The sequence below is a fragment of the Oncorhynchus nerka genome, linkage group LG17 (genome assembly GCF_034236695.1).
Source record: "Oncorhynchus nerka isolate Pitt River linkage group LG17, Oner_Uvic_2.0, whole genome shotgun sequence".
Lineage (NCBI taxonomy): Eukaryota > Metazoa > Chordata > Actinopteri > Salmoniformes > Salmonidae > Oncorhynchus > Oncorhynchus nerka.
The window spans coordinates 8,449,043-8,473,743 of NC_088412.1; the positions used below are offsets into that span (position 1 = coordinate 8,449,043).

The window sequence follows — 24,701 nt, forward strand, 5'->3', positions numbered from 1 at the left end:
CACCGAGTCAATGTGCAGGGGTACTACAGACAAGACAGACACCGAGTCAATGTGCAGGGGTACGACAGACAAGACAGACACCGAGTCAATGTGCAGGGGTACTACAGACAAGACAGACACCGGTACCGAGTCAATGTGCAGGGGTACGACAGACAAGACAGACACCGGCACCGAGGGGTACGACAGACAAGACAGACACCGGCAATCAATGTGCAGGGGTACGACAGACAAGACAGACACCGGCACCGAGTCAATGTGCAGGGGTACTACAGACAAGACAGACACCGGCACCGAGTCAATGTGCAGGGGTACGACAGACAAGACAGACACCGGCACCGAGTCAATGTGCAGGGGTACTACAGACAAGACAGACACCGCAGGTGCAGGGTACGACAGACAAGACAGACACCGGCACCGAGTCAATGTGCAGGGGTGCAGGGGTACAGGGTACAGACAAGACAGACACCGGCACCGAGTCAATGTGCAGGGGTAAGACGACAGACAAGACAGACACACCGGCACCGAGTCAATGTGCAGGGGTACTACAGACAAGACAGACACCGGCACCGAGTCAATGTGCAGGGGTACGACAGACAAGACAGACACCGGCACCGAGTCAATGTGCAGGGGTACGACAGACAAGACAGACACCGGCACCGAGTCAATGTGCAGGGGTACTACAGACAAGACAGACACCGGCACCGAGTCAATGTGCAGGGGTACGACAGACAAGACAGACACCGAGTCAATGTGCAGGGGTACGACAGTCAATGTGCAGGGGACAGACAAGACAGACAAGACAGACACCGACAGACACACCGAGTCAATGTGCAGGGGTACTACAGACAAGACAGACACCGGCACCGAGTCAATGTGCAGGGGTACGACAGACAAGACAGACACCGGCACCGAGTCAATGTGCAGGGGTACTACAGACAAGACAGACACCGGCACCGAGTCAATGTGCAGGGGTACGACAGACAAGACAGACACCGGCACCGAGTCAATGTGCGGGTACTACAGGTACACCGACAGACAAGACAGACACCGGCACCGAGTCAATGTGCAGGGGTACGACAGACAAGACAGACACCGGGTCAATGTGCAGGGGTACTACAGACAAGACAGACACCGGGTCAATGTGCAGGGGTACGACAGACAAGACAGACACCGGCACCGAGTCAATGTGCAGGGGTACGACAGACAAGACAGACACCGGCACCGAGTCAATGTGCAGGGGTACGACAGACAAGACAGACACCGGCACCGAGTCAATGTGCAGGGGTACGACAGACAAGACAGACACCGAGTCAATGTGCAGGGGTACTACAGACAAGACAGACACCGGCACCGAGTCAATGTGCAGGGGTACTACAGACAAGACAGACACCGCACAATGTGCAGGGGTACGAGTCAATGTGCAGGGGTACGACAGACAAGACAGACACCGGCACCGAGTCAATGTGCAGGGGTACAGACAAGACAGACAAGACAGACAAGACAGACACCAAGACAGACACCGACCGTCAATGTGCAGGGGTACACAGACAAGACAGACACCGGCACCGAGTCAATGTGCAGGGGTACGACAGACAAGACAGACACCGGCACCGAGTCAATGTGCAGGGGTACAAGACAGACAAGACAGACACCGGCACCGAGTCAATGTGCAGGGTAAGACAGACACCGACAGACAAGACAGACAAGACAGACACCGGCACCGAGTCAATGTGCAGGGGTACGACAGACAAGACAGACACCGGCACCGAGTCAATGTGCAGGGGTACGACAGACAAGACAGACACCGACCGAGACAAGAGACAAGACAGACACGGCACCGAGTCAATGTGCAGGGGTACGACAGACAAGACAGACACCGGCACCGAGTCAATGTGCAGGGGTACTACAGACAAGACAGACACCGGCACCGAGTCAATGTGCAGGGGTACAGGGACACCGGGTAATGACAGACAAGACAGACACCAGACAATGAGGGGTACTACAGACAAGACAGACACCGCACCGAGTCAATGTGCAGGGGTACGACAGACAAGACAGACACCGGTCAATGTGCAGGGGTACCAAGACAGTCAATGTGCAGGGGTACGACAGACAAGACAGACACCGGCACCGAGTCAATGTGCAGGGGTACGACAGACAAGACAGACACCGAGTCAATGTGCAGGGGTACTACAGACAAGACAGACACCGGCACCGAGTCAATGTGCAGGGGTACGACAGACAAGACAGACACCGAGTCAATGTGCAGGGGTGCGACAGACAAGACAGACACCGAGTCAATGTGCAGGGGTACTACAGACAAGACAGACACCGGCACCGAGTCAATGTGCAGGGGTACGACAGACAAGACAGACAGACAGACCTGTTGTTGCACTCCCCGGTGAATGAACGGTAGACAGACAGACAGACAGACAGACAGACAGACAGACAGACCTGTTGTTGCACTCCCCGGTGAAAGAACGGTAGAAAGACAGACAGACAGACAGACAGACCTGTTGTTGCACTCCCCGGTGAATGAACGGTAGACAGACAGACAGACAGACAGACAGACAGACAGACAGACAGACCTGTTGTTGCACTCCCCGGTGAATGAACGGTAGACAGACAGACAGACAGACAGACAGACCTGTTGTTGCACTCCCCGGTGAAAGAACGGTAGACAGACAGACAGACAGACAGACAGACAGACCTGTTGTTGCACTCCCCGGTGAATGAACGGTAGCGTTCAGACAGACAGCCAGTCTTACAGAGGGGTCTCTGCATCTCAGAGGAACAGCCTGTAGCCTGCAGTAGAACCTGCATGTCCTCCTCACTCAGCGGGTCTGTTGGGGGGGGACGGAGGGAGACGGAGGGGGGCGGAGGGGGGAGTGAGGTTGTGAGTTCAAACAAGCGGCCTCTCCTAGCCAAACTAGCCTCACCCTCATTTTTGAATTTGACCTTTATTTAACCAGGCAAGTCAGTTAAGAACAATTTCTCATTTTCAAAGACGGCCTAGGAACAGTGGGTTAACTGCCTGTTCAGGGGCAGAACGACAGATTTGTGCCTTGTCCGCTCGGGGGTTTGAACTCACAACCTTTCGGTTACTAGTCCAACAGCTCTAACCACTAGGCTACTCTGCCACCCCCACCCACCCTCATGTGCTACGTATCAACAGCCATTGACAGCCAATCCGGTAGGGGTTTGAAGCTATGGCGAGCTTCGATTGGTCCCTCGCTTTGCGTTATTGCAGAGGATTTTCATAAAGTTCAACTGTCCCCAACTTTAGTCCCGCCCTGTACAGCTCCTTCGCCCAATGCCATCGCTCACATCGCTCAACGGTTCCCCCGCCCACTCCACTTCTCTCGCTTTACTTCCATTGAAAGTGAATGGCTTCCGATGTTTCACTGCGCCATGCCGTTGTATAGAGAACCTGCAAGTCCTCCTCATTCAACAGGTCTGTTGGGGAACAGCTTTTAGCCTGCAGGAGAACCTGCATGTCCTCCTCATTCAACAGGTCTGTTGGGGAACAGCTTTTAGCCTGCAGGAGAACCTGCATGTCCTCCTCACTCAACAGGTCTGTTGGGGAACAGCTTGAAGCCTGCAGGAGAACCTGCAAGTCCTCCTCACTCAACAGGTCTGTTGGGGAACAGCTTTTAGCCTGCAGGAGAACCTGCATGTCCTCATTCAACAGGTCTGTTGGGGAACAGCTTTTAGCCTTCAGGAGAACCTGCATGTCCTCATTCAACAGGTCTGTTGGGGAACAGCTTTTAGCCTTCAGGAGAACCTGCATGTCCTCATTCAACAGGTCTGTTGGGGAACAGCTTTTAGCCTGCAGGAGAACCTGCATGTCCTCATTCAACAGGTCTGTTGGGGAACAGCTTTTAGCCTTCAGGAGAACCTGCATGTCCTCATTCAACAGGTCTGTTGGGGAACAGCTTTTAGCCTTCAGGAGAACCTGCATGTCCTCATTCAACAGGTCTGTTGGGGAACAGCTTTTAGCCTTCAGGAGAACCTGCATGTCCTCGTTCAACAGGTCTGTTGGGGGAGATTTACACACAACCCAAACCGTACCGCTGACTCAAACCATACTGTGTTTTCTGACATAGTTCCAGCAACTATGGTAACAAGGCCAACACAGCTCGGCTCGGATCAGGTCGGCTCTGTAGTATATGTGTAATGTGATAGTTTAGTACCAGGTAGACGGGACTGGGTCATGGGTTAGACAGTACCAGGCAGGCTGGACTGGGCCATGGATTAGACAGTACCAGGTAGACTGGACTGGGTCATGGGTTAGGCAGTACCAGGTAGACTGGACTGGGTCATGGGTTAGACAGTACCAGGTAGACTGGACTGGGTCATGGGTTAGACAGTACCAGGCAGGCTGGACTGGGTTAGGGTTAGACAGTACCAGGTAGACTGGACTGGGTCATGGGTTAGACAGTACCAGGTAGACTGGACTGGGTCATGGGTTAGACAGTACCAGGTAGACTGGACTGGGTCATGGGTTAGGCAGTACCAGGCAGGCTGGACTGGGTTAGGGTTAGACAGTACCAGGTAGACTGGACTGGGTCATGGGTTAGACAGTACCAGGTAGACTGGACTGGGCCGTGGATTAGACAGTACCAGGTAGACTGGACTGGGTCATGGGTTAGGCAGTACCAGGTAGACTGGACTGGGTTAGGGTTAGACAGTACCAGGTAGACTGGACTGGGTCATGGGTTAGACAGTACCAGGTAGACTGGACTGGGCCGTGGGTTAGACAGTACCAGGTAGACTGGACTGGGTTAGGGTTAGACAGTACCAGGTAGACTGGACTGGGTTAGGGTTAGACAGTACCAGGTAGACTGGACTGGGTTAGGGTTAGACAGTACCAGGTAGACTGGACTGGGTTAGGGTTAGACAGTACCAGGTAGACTGGACTGGGTTAGGGTTAGACAGTACCAGGTAGGCTGGACTGGGTCATGGATTAGACAGTACCAGGTAGACTGGACTGGGCCTTGGGTTAGACAGTACCGGGTAGGCTGGACTGGGCCATGGATTAGAATTAGACAGTACCAGGTAGACTGGACTGGGTTAGGGTTAGACAGTACCAGGTAGACTGGACTGGGTCATGGGTTAGACAGTACCAGGTAGACTGGACTGGGCCGTGGATTAGACAGTACCAGGTAGACTGGACTGGGTCATGGGTTAGGAAGTACCAGGTAGACTGGACTGGGTTAGGGTTAGACAGTACCAGGTAGACTGGACTGGGTCATGGGTTAGACAGTACGAGGTAGACTGGACTGGGCCGTGGATTAGACAGTACCAGGTAGACTGGACTGGGTTAGGGTTAGACAGTACCAGGTAGACTGGACTGGGTTAGGGTTAGACAGTACCAGGTAGACTGGACTGGGTTAGGGTTAGACAGTACCAGGTAGGCTGGACTGGGTCATGGATTAGACAGTACCAGGTAGACTGGACTGGGCCTTGGGTTAGACAGTACCGGGTAGGCTGGACTGGGCCATGGATTAGGATTAGACAATACCAGGTAGACTGGACTGGGTTAGGGTTAGACAGTACCAGGTAGACTGGACTGGGTTAGGATTAGACAGTACCAGGTAGACTGGACTGGATTAGGATTAGACCGTACCAGGTAGACTGGACTGGATTAGGATTAGACAGTACCAGGTAGACTGGACTGGGTTAGGGTTAGACAGTACCAGGTAGACTGGACTGGGTTAGGATTAGACAGTACCAGGTAGACTGGACTGGATTAGGATTAGACAGTACCAGGTAGACTGGACTGGATTAGGATTAGACAGTACCAGGTAGACTGGACTGGATTACGATTAGACAGTACCAGGTAGACTGGACTGGATTAGGATTAGACAGTACCAGGTAGACTGGACTGGGTTAGGATTAGACAGTACCAGGTAGACTGGACTGGATTAGGATTAGACAGTACCAGGTAGACTGGACTGGGTTAGGATTAGACAGTACCAGGTAGACTGAACTGGATTAGGATTAGACAGTACCAGGTAGACTGGACTGGGTCATGGGTTAGACAGTACCAGGTAGACTGGACTGGGCCGTGGGTTAGACAGTACCAGGTAGACTGGACTGGGTTAGGGTTAGACAGTACCAGGTAGACTGGACTGGGTTAGGGTTAGACAGTACCAGGTAGACTGGACTGGGTTAGGGTTAGACAGTACCAGGTAGACTGGACTGGGTTAGGGTTAGACAGTACCAGGTAGGCTGGACTGGGTCATGGATTAGACAGTACCAGGTAGACTGGACTGGGCCTTGGGTTAGACAGTACCGGGTAGGCTGGACTGGGCCATGGATTAGGATTAGACAGTACCAGGTAGACTGGACTGGGTTAGGGTTAGACAGTACCAGGTAGACTGGACTGGGTCATGGGTTAGACAGTACCAGGTAGACTGGACTGGGCCGTGGATTAGACAGTACCAGGTAGACTGGACTGGGTCATGGGTTAGGAAGTACCAGGTAGACTGGACTGGGTTAGGGTTAGACAGTACCAGGTAGACTGGACTGGGTCATGGGTTAGACAGTACCAGGTAGACTGGACTGGGCCGTGGATTAGACAGTACCAGGTAGACTGGACTGGGTTAGGGTTAGACAGTACCAGGTAGACTGGACTGGGTTAGGGTTAGACAGTACCAGGTAGACTGGACTGGGTTAGGGTTAGACAGTACCAGGTAGGCTGGACTGGGTCATGGATTAGACAGTACCAGGTAGACTGGACTGGGCCTTGGGTTAGACAGTACCGGGTAGGCTGGACTGGGCCATGGATTAGGATTAGACAGTACCAGGTAGACTGGACTGGGTTAGGGTTAGACAGTACCAGGTAGACTGGACTGGGTTAGGATTAGACAGTACCAGGTAGACTGGACTGGATTAGGATTAGACAGTACCAGGTAGACTGTACTGGATTAGGATTAGACAGTACCAGGTAGACTGGACTGGATTAGGATTAGACAGTACCAGGTAGACTGGACTGGGTTAGGGTTAGACAGTACCAGGTAGACTGGACTGGGTTAGGATTAGACAGTACCAGGTAGACTGGACTGGATTAGGATTAGACAGTACCAGGTAGACTGGACTGGATTAGGATTAGACAGTACCAGGTAGACTGGACTGGATTAGGATTAGACAGTACCAGGTAGACTGGACTGGATTAGGATTAGACAGTACCAGGTAGACTGGACTGGGTTAGGATTAGACAGTACCAGGTAGACTGGACTGGATTAGGATTAGACAGTACCAGGTAGACTGGACTGGATTAGGATTAGACAGTACCAGGTAGACTGGACTGGGTTAGGATTAGACAGTACCAGGTAGACTGGACTGGATTAGGATTAGACAGTACCAGGTAGACTGGACTGGGCCATGGTACTGGTGTAGACCATCTCCCTGATCAGTTCCACTGTATTGTCCAGCAGCTCAGCTGCGCTGATGTGCCTCCTGGTCTGGGGTCCGATCTGCTTGAACTGAGCCAGGAGGTCGCTGGGTCTCAGAGCACCCTCCGACAGAGATGTCTTCACCCTGGAAGGACAGAGGACAGTACCCATATTATCAGACAGACAGACAGACAGATGAACAGACAGACAGGCAGATGAACAGACAGACAGGCAGATGAACAGGCAGGCAGGCAGATGAACAGACAGACAGGCAGATGAACAGGCAGGCAGGCAGATGAACAGACAGGCAGATGAACAGGCAGGCAGGCAGATGGACAGACAGGCAGGCAGATGAACAGACAGGCAGATGAACAGGCAGGCAGGCAGATGAACAGACAGACAGGCAGATGAACAGACAGACAGGCAGATGAACAGACAGGCAGGCAGATGAACAGACAGACAGGCAGATGAACAGACAGACAGACAGGCAGATGGACAGACAGGCAGGCAGATGAACAGACAGACAGGCAGATGAACAGACAAACAGGCAGATGGACAGACAGGCAGGCAGGCAGATGAACAGACAGACAGGCAGATGAACAGACAGGCAGGCAGATGAACAGACAGGCAAGCAGGCAGATGGACAGACAGGCAGGCAGATGAACAGACAGGCAGATGAACAGACAGACAGGCAGATGAACAGACAGGCAGGCAGATGAACAGACAGGCAGGCAGATGAACAGACAGACAGGCAGATGGACAGACAGGAAGGCAGATGGACAGACAGACAGATGAACAGACAGGCAGATGAACAGGCAGGCAGGCAGATGAACAGGCAGGCAGGCAGATGAACAGACAGGCAGGCAGATGAACAGGCAGGCAGATGAACAGACAGACAGGCAGATGAACAGACAGGCAGGCAGATGAACAGGCAGGCAGGCAGATGAACAGGCAGGCAGGCAGATGAACAGGCAGGCAGGCAGATGGACAGACAGGCAGGCAGATGGACAGACAGGCAGATGAACAGACAGACAGGCAGATGAACAGACAGGCAGATGAACAGACAGACAGGCAGATGAACAGACAGACAGGCAGATGAACAGACAGACAGGCAGATGAACAGACAGACAGGCAGATGAACAGACAGACAGACAGATGAACAGACAGACAGGCAGATGAACAGAAAGGCAGGCAGATGAACAGACAGGCAGGCAGATGGACAGACAGGCAGGCAGATGAACAGACAGGCAGGCAGATGGACAGACAGACAGGCAGATGGACAGACAGACAGGCAGATGAACAGACAGACAGGCAGATGAACAGGCAGGCAGGCAGATGAACAGACAGGCAGGCAGATGGACAGACAGGCAGGCAGATGGACAGACAGGCAGATGGACAGACAGGCAGATGAACAGACAGATGAACAGACAGACAGGCAGATGAACAGACAGACAGGCAGATGAACAGACAGACAGGCAGGCGAACAGACAGACAGACAGATGAACAGACAGACAGGCAGATGAACAGACAGACAGGCAGATGAACAGACAGACAGGCAGATGAACAGACAGACAGGCAGATGAACAGACAGACAGGCAGATGAACAGACAGGCAGGCAGATGGACAGACAGACAGGCAGATGAACAGACAGACAGGCAGATGAACAGACAGACAGGCAGATGGACAGACAGACAGGCAGATGAACAGACAGACAGGCAGATGAACAGACAGGCAGGCAGATGAACAGGCAGGCAGGCAGATGAACAGACAGGCAGGCAGATGGACAGACAGGCAGGCAGATGGACAGACAGGCAGATGGACAGACAGGCAGATGAACAGACAGACAGGCAGATGAACAGACAGACAGATGAACAGACAGACAGGCAGATGAACAGACAGACAGGCAGGCAGACAGATGAACAGACAGACAGGCAGGCAGATGAACAGACAGACAGGCAGATGAACAGACAGACAGGCAGGCAGATGAACAGACAGACAGGCAGATGAACAGACAGACAGGCAGGCAGACAGATGAACAGACAGACAGGCAGGCAGATGAACAGACAGACAGGCAGATGAACAGACAGGCAGGCAGATGAACAGACAGACAGGCAGATGAACAGGCAGGCAGGCAGATGAACAGACAGGCAGGCAGATGAACAGACAGGCAGGCAGATGAACAGACAGAGATGAACAGGCAGATGAACAGACAGACAGGCAGATGAACAGACAGACAGGCAGATGAACAGACAGACAGGCAGATGAACAGACAGACAGGATGAACAGACAGAAGGCAGATGAACAGACAGGCAGATGCAGATGAACAGACAGATGAACAGGCAGGCAGATGAACAGACAGACAGGCAGATGAACAGACAGGGCAGATGGACAGACAGGCAGATGAACAGACAGGCAGGCAGATGAACAGACAGGCAGGGACAGGGCAGATGAACAGACAGGCAGGCAGATGAACAGACAGACAGGCAGATGAACAGACAGACAGGCACAGGCAGATGAACAGACAGACAGGCAGGCAGACGACAGGCAGACAGACAGACAGGCAGATGAACAGACAGACAGGCAGATGAACAGACAGACAGGCAGATGAACAGATGAACAGACAGGCAGGCAGATGAACAGACAGACAGGCAGGCAGATGAACAGACAGACAGGCAGATGAACAGACAGACAGGCAGATGAACAGACAGGCAGGCAGATGAACAGAGGCAGACAGGGCAGATGAACAGACAGACAGGCAGATGAACAGACAGACAGGCAGATGAACAGACAGACAGATGAACAGACAGACAGAGATGAACAGACAGACAGACAGGCAGATGAACAGACAGACAGGCAGATGAACAGACAGGCAGATGAACAGACAGACAGGCAGGCAGATGAACAGACAGACAGGCAGATGAACAGACAGACAGGCAGATGAACAGACAGGCAGGCAGATGAACAGACAGACAGACAGGCAGATGAACAGACAGACAGACAGATGAACAGACAGACAGACAGACAGACAGACAGACAGGCAGATGAACAGACAGACAGGCAGATGAACAGACAGGCAGATGAACAGACAGACAGGCAGATGAACAGACAGGCAGGCAGATGAACAGACAGGCAGGCAGATGAACAGACAGACAGGCAGATGAACAGACAGACAGGCAGATGAACAGAAAGGCAGGCAGATGAACAGACAGACAGGCAGATGGACAGACAGGCAGATGAACAGACAGACAGGCAGGCAGATGAACAGACAGACAGGCAGATGAACAGACAGGCAGGCAGATGAACAGACAGACAGGCAGGCAGACAAATGAACAGACAGACAGGCAGGCAGATGAACAGACAGGCAGATGAACAGGTAGATGGACAGACAGACAGGCAGATGAACAGACAGACAGGCAGATGAACAGACAGACAGGCAGGCAGATGAACAGACAGACAGGCAGATGAACAGGCAGGCAGGCAGATGAACAGACAGGCAGGCAGATGGACAGACAGGCAGGCAGATGGACAGACAGGCAGATGGACAGACAGGCAGATGAACAGACAGATGAACAGACAGACAGGCAGATGAACAGACAGACAGGCAGATGAACAGACAGACAGGCAGGCGAACAGACAGACAGACAGATGACAGATGAACAGACAGACAGGCAGATGAACAGACAGACAGGCAGATGAACAGACAGGCAGGTAGATGGTCAGACAGACAGGCAGATGGACAGACAGACAGGCAGATGAACAGACAGACAGGCAGGCAGATGAACAGACAGACAGGCAGGCAGATGAACAGACAGACGGGCAGGCAGATGAACAGACAGGCAGGCAGGCAGATGAACAGACAGGCAGGCAGATGAAGACAGAGATGAACAGACAGGCAGGCAGATAGGCAGGCAGATGAACAGACAGGCAGGCAGATGAACAGACAGACAGGCAGATGAACAGACAGACAGGCAGATGAACAGACAGACAGGCAGATGAACAGACAGACAGGCAGATGAACATACAGACAGGCAGATGAACAGACAGACAGGCAGGCAGATGAACAGACAGACAGGCAGATGAACAGACAGGCAGGCAGATGAACAGACAGGCAGGCAGATGAACAGACAGACAGGCAGATGAACAGAAAGGCAGGCAGATGAACAGACAGACAGGCAGATGAACAGACAGGCAGATGAACAGACAGACAGACAGATGAACAGACAGACAGGCAGATGAATAGACAGACAGGCAGGCAGATGAACAGACAGACAGGCAGATGAACAGACAGACAGATGAACAGACAGACAGGCAGGCAGATGAACAGACACAGGCAGGCAGATGAACAGACAGGCAGGCAGATGAACAGACAGACAGGCAGATGAACAGACAGGCAGGCAGATGAACAGACAGACAGACAGGCAGATGAACAGACAGACAGACAGGCAGATGAACAGACAGACAGGCAGATGAACAGACAGGCAGGCAGATGAACAGACAGACAGGCAGATGAACAGACAGACAGGCAGATGAACAGACAGGCAGGCAGGCAGATGAACAGACAGGCAGGCAGGCAGATGAACAGACAGACAGACAGGCAGATGAACAGACAGACAGGCAGGCAGATGAACAGACAGGCAGGCAGATGAACAGACAGGCAGGCAGATGAACAGATAGGCAGGCAGATGAACAGACAGACAGGCAGATGAACAGACAGGCAGATGAACAGACAGACAGGCAGATGAACAGACAGACAGGCAGATGAACAGACAGACAGGCAGGCAGATAGGCAGGCAGATGAACAGACAGGCAGGCAGATGAACAGACAGACAGGCAGATGAACAGACAGACAGGCAGATGAACATACAGACAGGCAGATGAACATACAGACAGGCAGATGAACAGACAGACAGGCAGATGAACAGACAGACAGGCAGGCAGATGAACAGACAGACAGGCAGGCAGATGAACAGACAGACAGGCAGATGAACAGACAGGCAGACAGGCAGATGAACAGACAGGCAGGCAGATGAACAGACAGGCAGGCAGGCAGATGAACAGACAGGCAGGCAGATGAACAGACAGACAGGCAGATGAACAGACAGACAGACAGGCAGATGAACAGACAGACAGGCAGGCAGACGAACAGACAGACAGACAGGCAGATGAACAGACAGACAGGCAGATGAACAGACAGACAGGCAGGCAGATGAACAGACACAGGCAGGCAGATGAACAGACACAGGCAGGCAGATGAACAGACAGACAGGCAGATGAACAGACAGACAGGCAGATGAACAGACAGGCAGGCAGATGAACAGACAGACAGGCAGATGAACAGACAGACAGACAGATGAACAGACAGACAGACAGACAGACAGACAGACAGGCAGATGAACAGACAGACAGGCAGATGAACAGACAGGCAGATGAACAGACACAGGCAGGCAGATGAACAGACAGACAGGCAGATGAACAGACAGACAGGCAGATGAACAGACAGGCAGGCAGATGAACAGACAGACAGGCAGATGAACAGACAGACAGACAGATGAACAGACAGACAGACAGACAGACAGACAGGCAGATGAACAGACAGACAGGCAGATGAACAGACAGGCAGATGAACAGACAGACAGGCAGATGAACAGACAGGCAGGCAGATGAACAGACAGGCAGGCAGATGAACAGACAGACAGGCAGATGAACAGACAGACAGGCAGATGAACAGAAAGGCAGGCAGATGAACAGACAGACAGGCAGATGGACAGACAGGCAGATGAACAGACAGACAGGCAGGCAGATGAACAGACAGACAGGCAGATGAACAGACAGGCAGGCAGATGAACAGACAGACAGGCAGGCAGACAAATGAACAGACAGACAGGCAGGCAGATGAACAGACAGGCAGGTAGATGGACAGACAGACAGGCAGATGAACAGACAGACAGGCAGATGAACAGACAGACAGGCAGGCAGATGAACAGACAGACAGGCAGATGAACAGACAGACAGGCAGGCAGATAGGCAGGCAGATGAACAGACAGGCAGGCAGATGAACAGACAGACAGGCAGATGAACAGACAGACAGGCAGATGAACATACAGACAGGCAGATGAACATACAGACAGGCAGATGAACATACAGACAGGCAGATGAACAGACAGACAGGCAGATGAACAGACAGACAGGCAGGCAGATGAACAGACAGACAGGCAGGCAGATGAACAGACAGACAGGCAGATGAACAGACAGGCAGACAGGCAGATGAACAGACAGGCAGGCAGGCAGATGAACAGACAGGCAGGCAGATGAACAGACAGACAGGCAGATGAACAGACAGACAGACAGGCAGATGAACAGACAGACAGGCAGGCAGACGAACAGACAGACAGACAGGCAGATGAACAGACAGACAGGCAGATGAACAGACAGACAGGCAGGCAGATGAACAGACACAGGCAGGCAGATGAACAGACACAGGCAGGCAGATGAACAGACAGACAGGCAGATGAACAGACAGACAGGCAGATGAACAGACAGGCAGGCAGATGAACAGACAGACAGGCAGATGAACAGACAGACAGACAGATGAACAGACAGACAGACAGACAGACAGACAGACAGACAGGCAGATGAACAGACAGACAGGCAGATGAACAGACAGGCAGATGAACAGACACAGGCAGGCAGATGAACAGACAGACAGGCAGATGAACAGACAGACAGGCAGATGAACAGACAGGCAGGCAGATGAACAGACAGACAGGCAGATGAACAGACAGACAGACAGATGAACAGACAGACAGACAGACAGACAGACAGGCAGATGAACAGACAGACAGGCAGATGAACAGACAGGCAGATGAACAGACAGACAGGCAGATGAACAGACAGGCAGGCAGATGAACAGACAGGCAGGCAGATGAACAGACAGACAGGCAGATGAACAGACAGACAGGCAGATGAACAGAAAGGCAGGCAGATGAACAGACAGACAGGCAGATGGACAGACAGGCAGATGAACAGACAGACAGGCAGGCAGATGAACAGACAGACAGGCAGATGAACAGACAGGCAGGCAGATGAACAGACAGACAGGCAGGCAGACAAATGAACAGACAGACAGGCAGGCAGATGAACAGACAGGCAGGTAGATGGACAGACAGACAGGCAGATGAACAGACAGACAGGCAGATGAACAGACAGACAGGCAGGCAGATGAACAGACAGACAGGCAGATGAACAGGCAGGCAGGCAGATGAACAGACAGGCAGGCAGATGGACAGACAGGCAGGCAGATGGACAGACAGGCAGATGGACAGACAGGCAGATGAACAGACAGATGAACAGACAGACAGGCAGATGAACAGACAGACAGGCAGATGAACAGACAGACAGGCAGGCGAACAGACAGACAGACAGATGAACAGACAGACAGGCAGATGAACAGACAGACAGGCAGATGAACAGACAGGCAGGTAGATGGTCAGACAGACAGGCAGATGGACAGACAGACAGGCAGATGAACAGACAGACAGGCAGATGAACAGACAGACAGGCAGGCAGATGAACAGACAGACGGGCAGGCAGATGAACAGACAGGCAGGCAGGCAGATGAACAGACAGGCAGGCAGATGAACAGACAGACAGGCAGGCAGATAGGCAGGCAGATGAACAGACAGGCAGGCAGATGAACAGACAGACAGGCAGATGAACAGACAGACAGGCAGATGAACAGACAGACAGGCAGATGAACAGACAGACAGGCAGATGAACATACAGACAGGCAGATGAACAGACAGACAGGCAGGCAGATGAACAGACAGACAGGCAGATGAACAGACAGGCAGGCAGATGAACAGACAGGCAGGCAGATGAACAGACAGACAGGCAGATGAACAGAAAGGCAGGCAGATGAACAGACAGACAGGCAGATGAACAGACAGGCAGATGAACAGACAGACAGACAGATGAACAGACAGACAGGCAGATGAATAGACAGACAGGCAGGCAGATGAACAGACAGGCAGGCAGATGAACAGACAGACAGGCAGATGAACAGACAGACAGGCAGGCAGATGAACAGACAGACAGGCAGATGAACAGACAGACAGACAGGCAGATGAACAGACAGACAGGCAGATGAACAGACAGACAGGCAGATGAACAGACAGGCAGGCAGATGAACAGACAGACAGGCAGATGAACAGACAGACAGGCAGATGAACAGACAGGCAGGCAGGCAGATGAACAGACAGACAGGCAGATGAACAGACAGACAGGCAGATGAACAGACAGACAGGCAGATGAACAGACAGACAGGCAGATGAACAGACAGACAGGCAGATGAACAGACAGACAGGCAGATGAACAGACAGGCAGGCAGGCAGATGAACAGACAGGCAGGCAGGCAGATGAACAGACAGACAGGCAGATGAACAGACAGGCAGGCAGGCAGATGAAGAGACAGGCAGACCCTAATTGGTAAATAGCATTTCTCTTTTCATAAACATCAACATGGCTTTTCACAAATAATCAGAGCAATTTACTGACGACAGTCTTCTTCTATTGGCTCACCTCTCCTTGGTGTGGGCGTAAGCAGCATTAGTACGTTCTAAAGCCCTTTTCAGAGCCTCCTCTACCAACGTAGAGGGCAGATAGGGAACCCCTGGAAATGATACAATACAATGAATAACCCAATGGAACTATTTATGCCTTGGAATGAGTCAAGGAGTAGTAGCCCTTTATAAACAGATTAGTTTATAACTCACCCAGAGCGTTGCGTAACAGGCAAGCGGCTGCACTCAACGTGTGCCGGGGTTCGTTCCAATACTCTAACAATGCTAGCAATAGGTACTCAAAGTGCTGCACCACCTGGTGGCGCGCATGTGTAATTACCTTACTAACCACACTTAAAGTATAGTGAGTGCATATACATTTTAAGATACAAAATGTTCCAGAAAACTCTCTCTAACCAGGTTTCCACCCGACCTTTTTTTTTATGCGCGCAGAGTACCCATTTGGAGTCACGCATCGACATGTGTGGCAGCCAGCTGTGTGGTCATCCCACTACAACTCGTCGGGAAAGCACACGGTCTATTAGGCTACAGAATAAATAAATTATGATGAACTTCACAGGGTGGTGAAAGTCCAAGGTTGTGAGCTTGATGCTCCTTTTCAATAAAATATCGAGGGTCTTATTTTGGTGACCTGAGGATCGATGCTTAACAAATACAATTATTTTTTTGCTTTTATCCATAATGTAGACGAGCCGAACCGAACCGCACGAGAGCGAACTGGCCAAGAACCAGCGTGGGAGCATTTGCTATTTAATGCAACAGTTTCGGTAGTAATAGAGTGGAAAATGTAATTGAAACACATTTGGAATTTTAGATATCTAAACATGAAAGCATGAAAACTTAAGCAGCACATTTTTTTGTGTGCAATATGTCATCACACAATGACTTTTTAATTGTTTTAATCAGCAACAGGTCCAGTGCGGATTTTTAAAATATTCGAATCTGTCACCATTTGGATGGAAACCTAGCTAATGATACTGATCAATAATAACTGATATGAAACTACCCTTTATGACACTAGCCTTTATTATATTGGACGACATAATCGGTTCCCAACAATCCCTTTAATTATACAACAGACGATCCAATAGGATCCAATGATAATTCTTGTCATAAACATGGATGACCCCCCCTTTTAAAAATGTCGGATAATCTCATGACAATATGAAGTGTTCTCAACAGGCCATTTAACACACAGAACAGTGTACCTGAGTCATTGTGAGCTAGCTCGGCTGGTGAAGCTGGGTGAGGTAGACAGCAGAGCAGAGTTAGAGACAGAACAAGTAGGAGACCCTACAACAACAAGACATGTAACATAAAAACAATGACATAGAGGTCATCTGGGAACCCAGAACCACATTTTACACTCTGTCACGAGATCAACATAGAGGTAGTATACTTTCAGATCAACATAGAGGTAGTATACTTTCAGATCAACATAGAGGTAGTATACTTTCAGATCAACATAGAGGTAGTATACTTTCAGATCAACATAGAGGTAGTATACTTTCAGATCAACATAGAGGTAGTATACTTTCAGATCAACATAGAGGTAGTATACTTTCAGATCAACATAGAGGTAGTATACTTTCAGATCAACATAGAGGTAGTATACTTTCAGATCAACATAGAGGTAGTATACTTTCAGATCAACATAGAGGTAGTATACTTTCACGTCCATTTATTTTGCCTTAAAATATCAGAATGGAAAGAAGGTAAATAAGGTAAATCAGGTAGAAGGTGACGTCCAGCCATATTTAAAAAAAATACATCCTTACCATCGGTGGCATGTCCATCTATTTGTTAGTGCAGGTCTCCAAAAGAAGCAGGTCTGAATCAGGCATCAACCAGTGTTCATTTGAATGTGCTGGCGTTTGAAACGGCTGTGTCATTTAGTACCATACAGACTTAACAACCTAAACACATTGTTTAGGAGGCCCAAATTAATAATATGTTCTTTAAAGGGCGCTGCTAAGCATCGTGAGTTGTGATCAACAGGTGTGTGTGTGTGGCATGTCTTCCTTATACAGGTGAAGACTCATTTATACCCTGGCAGCACAGTCAACAGGGGTGTGTGAGTGTGTGTATATGCACATGTGTGTGTGTGTGTGTGTGTGTGTGTGTGTGTGTGTGTGTGTGTGTGTGTGTGTGTGTGTGTGTGTGTGTGTGTGTGTGTGTGTGTGTGTGTGTGTGTGTGTGTATATATGCGCATGTGCTTGTGTGTGTGGTCATTAGGAATGTCCAGAATCCACTTATCAGTGTGTCTGGTGACAACTCCTCAACATCAAAGACCTCTCTGTCCGGGTCTTGTTGACCAGAACCATTTGAGCTCTTATTGCAATGCGAGAGGGGATAGATTCTTCTCAACCATTTTGTCTACTGAGCCAATAGCAATACATTCATCTACAGTATGTTTACATTTGATTCATTTTACAATCCATAAAATGGAGTTTCTTTATGTCATAAAGAACAGCGACATTACGGAGCATTTTGTTAAAGATGCCTGTATTTAAAAACATCCTCTTAAAAAAAAAGAAGTTTCCTCAAGCACCAGTATTTGGATTATAATCTCTAGATTAAATAGAACCCTATACAGATCTGTCAGATGAGGAAGGCACAACTCCAGGGACACGTTCATTAGAGGAAGGCACAACTCCAGGGACACGTTCATTAGAGGAAGGCACAACTCCAGGGACACGTTCATTAGAGGGAGGCACAACTCCAGGGACATGTTCATTAGAGGGAGGCACAACTCCAGGGACACGTGTTCATTAGAGGAAGGCACAACTCCAGGGACACATGTTCATTAGAGGAAGGCACAACTCCAGGGACATGTTCATTAGAGGGAGGCACAACTCCAGATACACGTGTTCATTAGAGGAAGGCACAACTCCAGGGACACGTGTTCATTAGAGGAAGGCACAACTCCAGGGACATGTTCATTAGAGGGAGGCACAACTCCAGATACACGTGTTCATTAGAGGAAGGCACAACTCCAGATACACGTGTTCATTAGAGGAAGGCACAACTCCAGAGACACGTGTTCATTAGAGGAAGGCACAACTCCAGGGACATGTTCATTAGAGGGAGGCACAACTCCAGATACACGTGTTCATTAGAGGAAGGCACAACTCCAGATACACGTGTTCATTAGAGGAAGGCACAACTCCAGAGACACGTGTTCATTAGAGGAAGGCACAACTCCAGGGACACGTGTTCATTAGAGGAAGGCACAACTCCAGAGACACGTGTTCATTAGAGGAAGGCACAACTCCAGGGACATGTTCATTAGAGGGAGGCACAACTCCAGGGACATGTTCATTAGAGGGAGGCACAACTCCAGATACACGTGTTCATTAGAGGAAGGCACAACTCCAGGGACACGTGTTCATTAGAGGAAGGCACAACTCCAGGGACATGTTCATTAGAGGGAGGCACAACTCCAGATACACGTGTTCATTAGAGGAAGGCACAACTCCAGATACACGTGTTCATTAGAGGAAGGCACAACTCCAGAGACACGTGTTCATTAGAGGAAGGCACAACTCCAGGGACACGTGTTCATTAGAGGAAGGCACAACTCCAGGGACATGTTCATTAGAGGGAGGCACAACTCCAGATACACGTGTTCATTAGAGGAAGGCACAACTCCAGATACACGTGTTCATTAGAGGAAGGCACAACTCCAGAGACACGTGTTCATTAGAGGAAGGCACAACTCCAGGGACACGTGTTCATTAGAGGAAGGCACAACTCCAGAGACACGTGTTCATTAGAGGAAGGCACAACTCCAGAGACACGTGTTCATTAGAGGAAGGCACAACTCCAGAGACACGTGTTCATTAGAGGAAGGCACAACTCCAGAGACACGTGTTCATTAGAGGAAGGCACAACTCCAGGGACACGTGTTCATTAGAGGAAGGCACAACTCCAGAGACACGTGTTCATTAGAGGAAGGCACAACTCCAGAGACACGTGTTCATTAGAGGAAGGCACAACTCCAGAGACACGTGTTCATTAGAGGAAGGCACAACTCCAGAGACACGTGTTCATTAGAGGAAGGCACAACTCCAGAGACGTGTTCATTAGAGGAAGGCACAACTCCAGAGACACGTGTTCATTAGAGGGAGGCACAACTCCAGAGACACGTGTTCATTAGAGGAAGGCACAACTCCAGGGACATGTTCATTAGAGGGAGGCATAACTCCAGAGACACGTGTTCATTAGAGGAAGGCACAACTCCAGAGACATCCCCCCTCTGGGTTCATTAATGGGGTATGAAGGACACTTGTCATAGAGAACGACTCAACGGACCAGTAGTTTTCTTATACATCCACATGCAATAGCTATGAATTCCACTGCAAAGAATCAGGAAGCAATAATTCTAGGTGCCGATTTGACTCTTTCAAAAAAAAGAAAGTCAGCTGTAATTCCGATCAGGATAAACAGCATGGAATGTAACGGTGACGTCATCCATATTATTCCACAGTCTTCAATTACATATTTAAAAAAAAAAAAGTCCCGTCTATCTGTTTCGCCCATCTATCTGTCTCTCTGTTCTAAGACACTGAGTGTCAGTGTCTTCAGTGGCTCTGCCCAAATGTCGAAACCTTTGAATCTGATTGTCACTAAGCCAGGGGCTTCCAATGACACGACCAGGTGGGCCAGACAGGACCGGAGGAGATAGGAGATGAGTGAGTGGAGAGGATTATGCGAAGGACAGGAGGAGAAGGAGAGATAATATGAGGACTGTTTCTGGAAAATCAAGCTCATTTTTTTTTTTTGAGGTCAATCAAATTTGTTCCAATTGAAAATGTAATGTTTTATATTTGAGACATTGTTTTAGAAGGACATCAAGATACAGCAGCAACAACTTTTCTGTACTTTCTCTCTCTCTCTCCCTCGTTCCTCCTCGTTGTATCTCTTTGATGTTCCAGGTGTGGATTTATCACCGTTTCACGAGAAAACAAAAGACTAGTTTCAATCCAGCGTTATTAATACGATCTCTAATGACAGTACTACCAACACAACAACTTCACCCGCTTGCACAAGAGACACTCTGCATGTGTCGTTCTCTTCTTCCACACACAGCAACATGAAAACATCAATTTATCCTGGAGGGAGTAAGCCTTTCTCCCATTTTTAAGCATTCTTTAAATAAAGTTTCATTTGTAATAATGACAATCCGTGGATCAGATCACCATCATATATTTTATTATTCACATTAAATATTATATTAATAGACTAGAGCATTTCAATAAAATTATATTTTCACAAATATCTTCAAAACGATGAATTCAGGTGCTTTATAACCATGTTGCAGTAGTTTGACCCAAGGAGGAAGTCAGATATACCATCATCAGGATTGAAAATGCATCAGAGGATCTCACAATTCAAAAACAATACTTTCAGATCATTTATAGATTAATCCCATATTTCTTCGGTAAAGGCAGGGTTTTGGCAACTATAAAATATAACAACTTAAATACAGTCTTCTGTCTTGACAGTACCAGGTCAACCAGAGTCGCATTCTAGAATGTTGGTGAGGAATGTAACTCCGGAATGGTGCAACAAAAATTATTATGGCCCAGTTTAAAAAGTAGTCATGAACGGTACAACATAAATGATTAGGGCCCCGTTTAAAAAGTAGTTAGTAAGCATTGTGGTCACATTAAGGGTAATTTAACTTGTTTCGGATCAGATCGGCTCTGGATCAGATCAGGGCTGGGATCAATTGCATTTCAATTCAGTCAATTAAATTGCTTTTTTCAATGTGGATAACTGGAAATTAAATTTCCGTTTAACTGCCTGATTTGGAATTGGAATTGACCCTAACATTACTCCCCAGAGCAGTTGTCCGTAATAGTTGTTCTGAATGGCGTTGGTTGAGGACCCGCTAGGCGCGTTGGTTGGTGTTGTCTCACTAAGCATGCTGGGACCAGAGGAAGCGATCACAGCGCTCCAGCATGGTCTGGATCAGAGCCCTGGGGTAGACAGGAAAAACAGAGAAACGTTAGTATCATATGTGTTTATTGTATAACCTTGTGTTGTCTCTGGCCCTATTTGTATAACCTTGTGTTGTCTCTGGCCCCATTTGTATAACCTGGTGTTGTCTCTGGCCCTATTTGTATAACCTGGTGTTGTCTCTGGCCCTATTTGTATAACCTGGTTTTGTCTCTGGCCCTATTTGTATAACCTTGTTTTGTCTCTGGCCCTATTTGTATAACCTGGTGTTGACTCTGGCCCTATTTGTATAACCTGGTGTTGTCTCTGGCCCTATTTGTATAACCTGGTGTTGTCTCTGGCCCTATTTGTATAACCTTGTGTTGTCTCTGGCCCTATTTGTATAACCTTGTGTTGTCTCTGGCCCTATTTGTATAACCTTGTTTTGTCTCTGGCCCTATTTGTTAACCTTGTGTTGTCTCTGGCCCTATTTGTTAACCTTGTGTTGTCTCTGGCCCTATTTGTTAACCTTGTGTTGTCTCTGGCCCTATTTGTATAACCTTGTGTTGTCTCTGGCCCTATTTGTATAACCTTGTGTTGTCTCTGGCCCTATTTGTATAACCTTGTGTTGTCTCTGGCCCCATTTGTATAACCTGGTGTTGTCTCTGGCCCCATTTGTATAACCTGGTGTTGTCTCTGGCCCTATTTGTATAACCTGGTTTTGTCTCTGGCCCTATTTGTATAACCTTGTTTTGTCTCTGGCCCTATTTGTATAACCTGGTGTTGACTCTGGCCCTATTTGTATAACCTGGTGTTGTCTCTGGCCCTATTTGTATAACCTGGTGTTGTCTCTGGCCCTATTTGTATAACCTTGTGTTGTCTCTGGCCCTATTTGTATAACCTTGTGTTGTCTCTGGCCCTATTTGTATAACCTTGTTTTGTCTCTGGCCCTATTTGTTAACCTTGTGTTGTCTCTGGCCCTATTTGTTAACCTTGTGTTGTCTCTGGCCCTATTTGTTAACCTTGTGTTGTCTCTGGCCCTATTTGTATAACCTTGTGTTGTCTCTGGCCCTATTTGTATAACCTTGTGTTGTCTCTGGCCCTATTTGTATAACCTTGTGTTGTCTCTGGCCCTATTTGTATAACCTTGTGTTGTCTCTGGCCCTATTTGTATAACCTTGTGTTGTCTCTGGCCCTATTTGTATAACCTTGTGTTGTCTCTGGCCCTATTTGTATAACCTGGTGTTGTCTCTGGCCCTATTTGTATAACCTTGTGTTGTCTCTGGCCCTATTTGTATAACCTTGTGTTGTCTCTGGCCCTATTTGTATAACCTTGTGTTGTCTCTGGCCCTATTTGTATAACCTTGTGTTGTCTCTGGCCCTATTTGTATAACCTTGTGTTGTCTCTGGCCCTATTTGTATAACCTTGTGTTGTCTCTGGCCCTATTTGTATAACCTTGTGTTGTCTCTGGCCCTATTTGTATAACCTGGTGTTGTCTCTGGTCCTATTTATATGAGCTGGTGTTGTCTCTGGCCCTATTTGTATAACCTTGTGTTGTCTCTGGCCCTATTTGTATAACCTTGTGTTGTCTACGGCCCTATTTGTATAACCTGGTGTTGTCTCTGGTCCTATTTGTATAACCTGGTGTTGTCTCTGGCCCTATTTGTTAACCTGGTGTTGTCTCTGGCCCTATTTGTATAACCTGGTGTTGTCTCTGGCCCTATTTGTATAACCTTGTGTTGTCTCTGGCCCTATTTCTTTAACCTTGTGTTGTCTCTGGCCCTATTTGTATAACCTTGTGTTGTCTCTGGCCCTATTTGTATAACCTGGTGTTGTCTCTGGCCCTATTTGTATAACCTGGTGTTGTCTCTGGCCCTATTTGTTAACCTTGTGTTGTCTCTGGCCCTATTTGTTAACCTTGTGTTGTCTCTGGCCCTATTTGTTAACCTTGTGTTGTCTTTGGCCCTATTTGTATAACCTTGTGTTGTCTAGGGGATGATTGTTATGATATCAATCAATGACATGTTTTTTTAACTAGCTGATCATAGTCCCTGGTATCATAGTCCCTGGTATCTGGTATCATAGTCCCTGGTATCATAGTCCCTGGTATCTTGTATCACAGTCCCTGGTATCATAGTCCCTGGTATCTGTTATCATAGTCCCTGGTATCCTAGTCCCTGATACCACAGTATCTGGTATCATAGTCCCTGGTATCTGGTATCATAGTCCCTGGTATCATCGTCCCTGGTATCACAGTCGCTGGTATCTGGTATCATAGTCCCTGGTATCTGTTATCATCGTCCCTGGTATCATAATCCCTGGTATCTTGTATCAAAGTCCCTGGTATCTGGTATCATAGTCCCTGGGTATCTGTTATCATCGTCCCTGGTATCATAGTCCCTGGTATCTTGTATCAAAGTCCCTGGTATCTGGTATCATAGTCCCTGGTATCTGGTTTAATAGTCACTGGTATCTGTTATCATCGTCCCTGGTATCATAGTCCCTGGTATCATAGTCCCTGATACCACAGTCCCTGGTATCTGGTATCATAGTCCCTGATACCATAGTCCCTGGTATCTTGTATCACAGTCCCTGGTATCATAGTCCCTGGTATCTGTTATCATAGTCCCTGGTATCCTAGTCCCTGATACCACAGTATCTGGTATCATAGTCCCTGGTATCTGGTATCATAGTCCCTGGTATCATCGTCCCTGGTATCACAGTCGCTGGTATCTGGTATCATAGTCCCTGGTATCTGTTATCATCGTCCCTGGTATC

At 49.0% G+C, this 24,701-nt stretch overlaps 2 protein-coding genes across 2 annotated transcripts in view; both read right to left on the reverse strand.

The window, feature by feature from the left end:
- Positions 1 to 17,986, reverse strand: part of epx (eosinophil peroxidase) — a 54,851-nt gene extending 36,865 nt beyond the window's left edge. The window contains exons 1-5 of the mRNA XM_065002925.1: positions 17,758 to 17,986; positions 17,188 to 17,272; positions 15,978 to 16,068; positions 7,370 to 7,545; positions 2,711 to 2,843 (exon numbers count right to left, since the gene is read on the reverse strand). Of these exons, the coding sequence (XP_064858997.1) occupies positions 2,711 to 2,843; positions 7,370 to 7,545; positions 15,978 to 16,068; positions 17,188 to 17,272; positions 17,758 to 17,775 (503 nt within the window). The 5' untranslated portion in view covers positions 17,776 to 17,986. The remainder of the gene's footprint in view (positions 1 to 2,710; positions 2,844 to 7,369; positions 7,546 to 15,977; positions 16,069 to 17,187; positions 17,273 to 17,757) is intronic.
- Positions 17,987 to 21,171: 3,185 nt separating this feature from the next.
- The window catches only part of hps5 (HPS5 biogenesis of lysosomal organelles complex 2 subunit 2), a 61,243-nt gene continuing 57,713 nt past the window's right edge, over positions 21,172 to 24,701 (reverse strand). The window contains exon 21 of the mRNA XM_065002923.1: positions 21,172 to 21,963. Within this exon, the coding sequence (XP_064858995.1) occupies positions 21,903 to 21,963 (61 nt within the window). The 3' untranslated portion in view covers positions 21,172 to 21,902. The remainder of the gene's footprint in view (positions 21,964 to 24,701) is intronic.